General features: G+C 43.3%; 1 protein-coding gene across 1 annotated transcript in view; it reads left to right on the top strand.

Annotated features, from left to right (window-relative positions):
• The first annotated feature begins 8,704 nt into the window (after nucleotides 1–8,704).
• naa15b (N-alpha-acetyltransferase 15, NatA auxiliary subunit b) overlaps nucleotides 8,705–10,049 on the top strand; it is a 126,553-nt gene continuing 125,208 nt past the window's right edge. Inside the window, exon 1 of the mRNA XM_060926427.1 lies at nucleotides 8,705–8,994. Within this exon, the coding sequence (XP_060782410.1) occupies nucleotides 8,941–8,994 (54 nt within the window). The 5' untranslated portion in view covers nucleotides 8,705–8,940. The remainder of the gene's footprint in view (nucleotides 8,995–10,049) is intronic.

Genomic DNA, 10,049 nt, shown 5'->3' with positions numbered 1-10,049 from the left:
TGATGCGTTTTGGGTAGAAACAAAATTCCACTATCTCTGGAATCCATGGGTCAAGACGAATGCATCGCACCCTATGCCGTCATATTCTGACTTGAGGATTTTCCGCCATTTTGAATTTTGTTAAAATCAAAGAAATTCGATGGCAACCCATAGAACCGTATGACTAGAGGTTTTCAAATTTGGCAGACTGATTCTAGGCACCCTCAAGGGTCTTGTGACCAAATTTCAACTCACCACCTCAAACTCTCTAGCGCCACCAACAGGTCAAATTCGCAGGTACATTTCTGGTTGTTACTTTTGAACCATACGTCTGATCGTCAAAAGCTTAGTATCTCTGGAATGCTTGGGTCAAAATGAATCCAACGCGCCCTGTTTCGTCATATTGCACCTGGTAGATTTTCCGCCATTTTGAATTATGTGAAAATCAATTAAAATGCTACTCCTCCCTCAGTTTTTGACCATTTTCTCCCAAATTTGGTCCATAGCAACGGTGGAGGAAACTGCACAAGAATCTTACACGGATTTTCGAATTTCATAAGCGTTTGGCTGTGGCAGCCAATCAAATTTGGCTGCACAGACGCGAAAGAGGATGTGTGCTCACATCTCGGCCGGCCTTTGGCAGATCTTAACGAAACTTGGTGGCATTATGACAGACACCACCAGAAAGGTCCCCAAAAAACGTGGACCAACTTGGCCGCTAGGGGGCGCTATAACTAGCAAAAATGAATTTTGGCTCATATCTCATGATGCGTTTGGGCTAAAAACAAAATTCCACGATCTCTGGAATCCTTGGTTCAAGCCGAATCCATCGCACCCTATCACGTCATATTCAGCATTGAGGATTTTCCGCCATTTTGAATTTTGTTAAAATCAATGAAATTCTATGGCAACCCATAGAACCGTCAGACGAGAGGTTGAGAAATTTGGCACACTGATTCTAGGCTCGCTCAAGGTTCTTGTCAGCAAATTTCAACTCACCGCCTCAAACTCTCTAGCGCCACCAACAGGACAAAGTTGGAAGTACATTTCTGCTTGTTACTTTTGAACCGTACGGCTGATTGTCAAAATCTTAGTATTGCTGGAATCCATCGGTCAAACCGAATCCAACCTATCCTATCTCGTCATATTGCACCTGGTAGATTTTCCGCCATTTTGAAATTTGTTAAAATCATGTAAATTGCTACTCCTCCCTCAATTTTTGACCAAATTTGCCCAGACTTGGTTGATAGCATCATTGCACCAAGCCGCACAAAATTTATCCTCAGTCTTTTGAAATTTTTAAACTGTTTGGCCGCAGCAGCCAATGAAACTCAGCTGCGAAGATGTCAAACAGGATGTGAGCTCATATCTCGGCAGCCCTTTGACATTTCTTAACCACCCTTGGTGGGATTATGCCCCACCCCTCCGCAAGCTCTCCTACCAAATTTGGTGCACATTGGCCATTAGGGGGCGCTATAACTATACAAAATATATTTTGGCTCATATGTCATTGAGCTCATATGTCAGCAGTCTTCTAGCACACACACACACACACACACACATACACACCAAGTACACTTGAAGTAATTTCAGCCATCACAGTCAATCGAATTTGATGATGAAGCCGCCGAACAACAAATGACCTTGTATCTCAGTCAAACGATGGTATATCGACATGAAACTTCTTGTGTGTGCTCGTGACCATCTGTCTGGCCCAAATGCATTCTGCGAGCCTGACGACTAGGCTCATAGCCTGCTTGGCCCCCTCATTGCTGCTTGCAGCTATATTTAATGATTGAATTGAGTACCTTAAACTTACAATCTTCTGTAAGATCAACTGTTATATATAGTTATTGTATGTAAAATTTTAAGTTAAATGTACTAAATCGCAAGTTGATCAAACTAAAAATCTTCTGTAAGATCAACTGTTATATATAGTTATTACACATAAAATATTAAGTTACATTCACTAAATTCCAAGTTGACTGAACTCGAAACCACTTACAACATTACTGTCTTCCCTAGTCCTTTTAACACCTCATCTCATCGTCTCTAGCCGCTTTATCCTTCTACAGGGTCGCAGGCAAGCTGGAGCCTATCCCAGCTGACTACGGGCGAAAGGCGGGGTACACCCTGGACAAGTCGCCAGGTCATCACAGGGCTGACACACAGACACAGACAACCATTCACACTCACATTCACACCTACGCTCAATTTAGAGTCACCAGTTAACCTAACCTGCATGTCTTTGGACTGTGGGGGAAACCGGAGCACCCGGAGGAAACCCACGCGGACAACATGCAAACTCCACACAGAAAGGCCCTCGCCGGCCCCGGGGCTCGAACCCAGGACCTTCTTGCTGTGAGGCGACAGCGCTAACCACTACACCACAGAACACAAAACTATAGTTGGTAAATATTACCAAGAAAACTAGTTAGCAAAACTAGAGGGCAAATTTAGCTGGGGAAGTCATGGGATAAAGGTTAGAGATGGACCCGTGGGCCCAAACGGTCGCTGGTTCAATTCCCTGGATCAGCAAGAAAAATCCATAGCTGAATGCCCTTGAGCAAGGCACCTAACCTTTTAACACCTTTAAAAGGGAAAACCATTGTTGTTGTTCTAGTTATGTTATCTTTATGTTTAACTTCCATCTCTGTAACCAATTAGCTAGAAAAGTAGAAGAAAAACAACAGGAAATTAAAATATCAAAATTGCATTTTTATTTTACCATTTTGCACAAAACAAAAGGTCTAAAAACAACCTCTCTGCTGTTGTTGCCGCAACATTCTTTTTAGGACTCTGAGTGTCCGTTTGGGTTGAACTAAACTTGGAACATTTGGTTGAGGCAACACTTGTATCGAAGCAAAACACACCGTAAACCCGGAAGAAGAAGAATTACAAGAATTTCTGAAGCCTTATGCGCCTCGCCTCATATATACGCTCTTGCCAGTATCTGTTGGCGTTGTCAACAAGCCACAGAACCAAGACCAGCAACACTAACGACTCCATGTTTATTGTTTACTATTCGGGTTGTTGTTTTTTTTCTGGATAGGACAGTGTAGAGAGACAGGAAATGAGTGGGAGAGAAAGACGGGGAGGGATCGGGAAATGACCTTGGGTCGGAATCGAACCCGGGTCCCCGGATTTATGGTATGGTGCCTTAGCCAGCTGAGCCACGAAATAAATATACTGAAATATATTCTTAAATATATATATTCTTAAATATACTGGAGTGACGTGAAATACACCTTAATGGTCATACTTAAGTGTGTGTGCGTGTGCCTGATATCTGAGAAAAGTAACGAGTAATGAGAGCCTTAACAGAAATGTAGTGAAGTGAAAAGTATGTTATTTGTCATTCAGATGTAGTGAAGTGAAAGTTAAAGTATTTTTTAAGAAATAAACTCAAGTAAAGTACAAATAGGCTACTCCAAAACTGTACTTAAGTACAGTATAGTAAATGTACTTCGTTACTGCCCACCTCTGGGTAGAGGCCAGTTGACGCAGTCTAAAGAAAAAGAGGTGTGGTCATAAACAAAACTTATGAATTTAATCCATTCAACTTAAATGTATTCATCTAAACGACTATTTCCACAAATAAGTTGACAATACTTAGTATTTCCCAGTAATGTCATCAAACTTATATTTTTAAGTGCATTTTAATTAATTTTTAAAAGTACATTTGATATCTGGGTTTACAGTGATAGTCATGATGAGCTGTCTACAAAAACTGGAATTAAAGAGTTGCTGGAAGTGAGGTACTGCAAATGACATGAAATAGCAGTTTGATTAAAAAAATACCTTTTAGAAACCAGATGAACATTTCAATGGTCAAAGTATCCCCAATATTTAGTGATTGCAGACATAATCTCAAAAGATTGCAGAAAATCTTAAATCAGACTGTTATTTCTTGTTTTCACTATGAGCGCCAGGGCGGCACGGTGGTGTAGTGGTTAGCGCTGTCCCCTCACAGCAAGAAGGTCCGGGTTCGAGCCCCGTGGCCGGCGAGGGCCTTTCTGTGCGGAGTTTGCATGTTCTCCCCGTGTCCACGTGGGTTTCCTCCGGGTGCTCCGGTTTCCCCAACAGTCCAAAGACATGCAGGTTAGGTTAACTGGTGACTCTAAATTGACCGTAGGTGTGAATGTGAGTGTGAATGGTTGTCTGTGTCTCTGTGTCAGCCCTGTGATGACCTGGCGACTTGTCCAGGGTGTACCCCGCCTTTCGCCCGTAGTCAGCTGGGATAGGCTCCAGCTTGCCTGCGACCCTGTAGAACAGGATAAAGCGGCTACAGATAATGAGATGAGATGAGATGTTTTTAAAATATCGTACAATATGAGAATGAGGATGAGAGTGTAGTGAAGATGCAAGGAGTAGATGTAAAGAAAGTTGGTGAATTCAAGTACCTGGGGTCAACTGTGCAGAAAAATGGGGGCTGCGATCATGAGGTGAGAAAGAAAGTGCAGGCAGGGTGGAGCAGTTGGAGAAGGATTTCGGGAGTCATTTGTGATAGGAAAGTCCCAGCAAAAGTGAAAGGTAAGCTGTATAAGACAGTAGTGAGACCAGCTGTGATGTATGGATTGGAGAGACAGGAGGCAAAGTTGGAGATGGTGGAGTTGAGACTGTTGGCCAGCATGGTGGTGTAGTGGTTAGCACGGTCGCCTCACAGCAAGAAGGTCCTGGGTTCGAGCCCAGCGGCCAGCAAGAGCCTTTCTGTGTGGAGTTTGCATGTTTTTCCCGTGTCTGCGTGGGTTTCCTCCAGGTGTTCCAGTTTCTCCTACAGTCCAAAGACATGCGGTTAGGTTAATATGGGACGGCCTTGGGCTGAGGTGCCCTTGAGCGAGGCACCGAACTCCCAGGCGCTGCTAGCATGGCTGCCCACTGCTCTGGGTATGTGTGTGTGTTCACTGCTTCAGATGGGTTAAATGCAGAGAGGAATTTCACAAGTGATGATGAATAAAGTTGTGCTTTCTTTCTTTCTAAGGTTTGCGATGGGAGTGACAAGGTTGGACAGGATAAGGAACGAGCACATCACATGTAGAGAAATTGGGATTAATTCCTAAAGCCTAGGTCACAACCGGCCGTACATGCTCTTACGGCCGGTCTACGTGCAAGAAACACATGGAGGTCGCGCGTGTGACGTGCTGATTTTCGAGCCGCAGACTGGCCGCAGAAGTTCTTTGTCATGTCAAACAAACTGTACGGGCGCTTATGTTTTTTTCAGGTTGCAAGACAAACTTACAGCCAACGTGCGTCTTTCTCCACGAACAAAAAAAATACAGCGATGTGGGAAACGCCAAAAATCGCACGGCCAAAAAATCGTACGTCCGGTTGTGACCTAGGCTTAAGAGAGATGAGATTGAGATGGTTTGGGCTAGGGCTGCGTACCGGTACTGTGTACCGGTACTGTACCATGAAAATCGATTCGGTACAGGTCCAAAATACCGGATCATGAAGTACCGGTACTGTACTGATATAAATTTACACCAAGTATATGCTTATTTTGTGACTGAAGATGCGTAAATCCTACCACAAAGACGAAAATTTAGCACTGGAAAAGATGTAAAATGCCGAACTTGAAATCAGAGCCATCTTTGATTTGAGATCCTCTCGCCACAGTCTCACGAGACATTGCGAGAGCTTGACTGATCCAGCGTTCTGATTGGTCAAAAAGACTCAAAAGCAGGTCAGCCATTTTTCCTTTGCTGGCATTGGCGGTCTTTGTTGCTTTGTGTAATTTTGCCGCGTACTCTAAGTTAAAGGCCGCGGACTGCGCGTAGTCTGTAGCACTCTAGTGTAGTCACTTCTCACTGTGAGACAACTTATGACTTTTTGTCCCAAGTTAACTAATGCCCCTTTTCCACCAAAGCAGTTCCAGGGCTGGTTCGGGGCCAGTGCTTAGTTTGGAACCGGGTTTTCTGTTTCCACTGACAAAGAACTGGCTCTGGGGCCAGAAAAACCTGTTCCAGGCGAGCACCAACTCTCTGCTGGGCCAGAGGAAAGAATTGCTTACGTCGGGGGGGGAGTTGTTAAGACTGACAACAATAGCAAGACCGCGAAAGGTCAACATTTTTAAGCGACGAGAAGCAGCAGCTGTACAAACGTGAAGTCATCCATTATTGTTGTTGTTGCTGCTTCTTCTTCTGTTGTTGCTTCGATGTTCGCGCCAAAGTTTATGCAAACGCAGCGACGTAACTGACATATACAGCGATGTAACTGACGTATACAGCGACGTAATGACGTGGCTCCCCTTAGCACCGCGAGCTATGGAAAAGCAAACTGGTTCTCAGCTGGCTCGCAAGTTGAACGAGTTGTGAACCAGCACCAGCACTGACCCCGAACCAGCCCTGGAACTGATTTGGTGGAAAAGGGGCATAAGTGTGAGACTGAGAGGGTGACTGAGAAGTGAGGTAGGAAACCTAGTTATGTTCAGTTTTCTCTGAATAAAGATACTGACAAGTTGTCAACAGTTTATTAATGTTTCTGTCATTATTGAAGAAGTTCAGAAGAACACATGTTAATTTGTCAAATTGTTCAGGTACAGGCATGGGCGCCGCCAGGGGGGGAAAGGTTAGAACAATTCTAGGGGCCCAGCACTGCCATGGGGCCCTTTAAGGGGCTGATAATATGCTTTTAATGATTTTAATAAGACTTTTGAAATAACAACAATGCAATATTCCATCTGGTAAAATGAGCTAATTGAACAAGGTTGTCTATTTCTTGAGTTCTTCAACATATTGTCATTTAACCCTCCCCCTTTTGCGAAATGGTACGGTCCAGTTCTGGTAGAAGCGCGATGCGTTAAATCTGTGTGCTGATCAGTGCAACGCTACTTGCTGCTGTGTCGCGGTGCAGCAGCCAGCCAGGCAGCAGTGGAGTGCGTACAGTCTATGATCGCTAAATATGAAGAGTGGCTGTCAAAAACGTAAAGAAAGGCAGCTGAAAGCTGAGAGGGACCGGAGAGGCAGACAACTGGTCACTCAGTTTTTCCCAAAGAAAGGTAGCTATCGCTTACATGTGTGTTCAAAATATTAGCGAATGGTAAATGAACAGTATGAACGTGGTTGGATTAGCCTATCAAGAGAACACTTTTACAGTTTGTACAGTGGCATTTTTTCCATTTTAATAACTGAACTGACTTGTGTGATAAACAAGATGAAATATTACGTTATGCTGGTGCTAATAACTAGTGCTAATAACCAGTTTCATAACTAATGGGGTGCCCTAAATATGCACAGATTCAGCCTCAGGGGGACCTCCGCCCTACCAAACCACTGAACCCCCCTTTGGAGAAGGAGGTAAGCAGCAATACAACCCATAAATGCTTTAGGATTGAAGTTTTTAATGAGCGAGCGCCATATACAGTTTGCTCGATTAAAGTGTTGCTAATAACGGACACCAGTCAAGTGTTTGACATGGTTACGTGTGTGGAATGTTCACACGTTCTAAACCATTGGTTTAGAACGTGTCACATCACACATTTCACTACCAATTGTCCTAGCACAAGAAGGCATGTGGCAAAATCTTGAATTTTAATTTGTGATTGTAAATGCACCAGAATTAGTCACTGACCAGTTTTCCCTTACGAAAATTAACCATGGTTTTACTATGAAAACTAACCATGGTTTTACCATGGTTTATAGTTATGCATGGTTTTCATGGTTTTTTGGGTAACCATGGTTCATGACTATGGTTTAACCATGGTTTCACTATGGTAAATGTTAATGTATCTGGGCTGTTAATCGAGATCCTTCTCTACAGCATTGACTGTTGGACGAAAGCATGGTAATACTACAGTTAGCGCATCCGTTTAAAAACCATACTATCCCTTTTTAAACTAATTTCGTAGTTACTATGACCTATCACACATACAACTATGATGCTACCACAGCTACTGCAGTACTATGGATAAACCACAGTAATGCTATGGTTGGTTCATAGTACTTAGAATCACCATGAAATACCATAGTAGAACCATGGTTACTACCATGGATGAACCATAGTAATACTATGGTTGGTTCATAGTACTTAGAATAACCATGAGATACCATGGTAGAATCATGGTTACTACATAAAAACCATAGTATAACCATGGTTACTGCATAAAACCATGGTAAAACCAGAGTAAACCATGGTAGATTTTCGTAAGGGCTAGTCCCTGGTAGGTTAATACATAAAATGTAATAACAAAGTCACAAACTCAAGGTCCATGGGCTATCAAAAGTCAAATAATGATAATAGTGCAATTGTGACGAGGGTGGGCAAAGTTGGGGGGCCCAAAATCTTTCATGGGGCCCAAAATTTCTGGCGGTGCCCCTGGGTACAGGTACCTGTACCTAAACCTCTGTACCGGTACCTGATGTTACATTTAGGTACGCAGCCCTAGTTTGGGCACATCCTGAGAAGAGATGCAGAGCATGTTGGAAGGATGGAGCTTCCAGGCCCACGAAAACGAGGAAGGCCAAAGAGAAGATCCATGGATGTGGTGAGAGAGGACACGAAAGTGGCAGGCGTGGTCGAGAAGGATGCGGAAGACAGGGAGCAACGGAGACGAAAGATCCGAAGAAGAAGTTTTAAAATATCATACAGTCTTTCTCCTTTTGCTCATTTTACAATAGATGCAGGGCGTTCAGGGCGGATTTTACCCTCGTGTTCTGCCAGTCAGTCAGTCTGTCAGTCAGTCAGTGCGCCCCCTGCAGGCAGTGGAGTAGAAGTGCAGCCCAGAGACACAGAGCTGTCAACTTGCAACTTGACCCGGAGGAGAAGCAGCAGCTCGATCGGCCATTTTGGGAAAGAAGGGGCTTTTCTTTCACCACGTGAGAGGGGTGGAGGGGTGTCCGAAAAGGGCAACAGAGCCAAGCTGAGTAAGGGGGGGCAAAACTCGATCAGGGAGACACGACTAGCTTCCGAGCCCGACACTCATTTCACATGTGCTGAAAAACCTGAAGGAAATACTGTTCAGCGATGCCGACTGTAACCTTACCGCCGAAGGAAAACGCTCTCTTCAAGAGAATTCTGGTGAGTCAAGTGTGCAGCTCGGTTCTGCTCGATGTTCCCGGTACAATGTGCTGTCAAATGGAGGTTAGCTCTGAAGCTAGATAAATTAGCAAACATGCAAAGCTCGACGTGTTTGTGGCCTAGTCTGGTGCCAAAAAAAAAGTCTACAGATTTATTTATCTCTCTATCTACTTTAATTCTATCCTAAAAGCCCACATCTCTTTGTCTTTATCGCAGCCTTTTAACATGGACACGATTCAAGTTTCTTATCTATGCTAGCTTTCGTTAGCAATCTCAGCTTAGCTAGCAAGACGAGTCTTAATTAGCGTCTAAACTAAAATAAATACCGACTCCTGCAGGATATTTTTTCCCCACCATAAACATTTATTTATTTTTTTGCAGCTAATAATACGTGCTGTAGAGAGAGAGAGAGTGTGAGTTCTCGCTAGCTAGTTAGCCACCAAGTTAGCTAATATGCTAGTTAAATGTTAGCATAAGTCACTGACGGGTTTTTGGCCATAATGTCTCGTCTGTGTCCCTAAACACTAACTTCAAATCGTTTCCACTTGCAGCTTAGTGTATTATCCTCGTGTATTTCTCATTTTATTGGTGTTTGCGTGTGATTTTTAGTTCGTTTTATATCCCATGGCTGCTTATTATTATTATTACACGAATTAGCTCGCTAGCATTAGCTCTATGCTAAAGAAGGCCTGCTAGTAACGACTTTTGGAGTTAGTTAGCTAACCTTTTACACGAGCTGTGTGTGTGTGTGTGTGTGTTTATAACCATAACTTTCTTTTCAGAAAGGTATTATTTTAGTTTATTTTAATCAAAGAAGTTGCATGTTTAGCTTCCAAGTTATGTTTGACATAAGTTTGTGCCCCCCGGTCTGACAGACACATGGACAATACAGCTAACTTGCTCAGGGATGTTCATGGCTGGTCAATATTTATATTTGTGTGTTTTTTTTTTTTCCACTAAAGTATTTAGTTATTTAAGTACTTGTTGCATTGTAGAGAAAGTTCTTCTTTGCTTGACACTGGTTAGTGTGACAGAGAGCAGGAAGACATTGTATC

Source organism: Neoarius graeffei, chromosome 7 (genome assembly GCF_027579695.1).
Source record: "Neoarius graeffei isolate fNeoGra1 chromosome 7, fNeoGra1.pri, whole genome shotgun sequence".
NCBI lineage: Eukaryota > Metazoa > Chordata > Actinopteri > Siluriformes > Ariidae > Neoarius > Neoarius graeffei.
The sequence above is the reverse complement of the archived record's forward strand: the minus strand, read 5'-3'. Positions and strand labels throughout refer to the sequence as shown.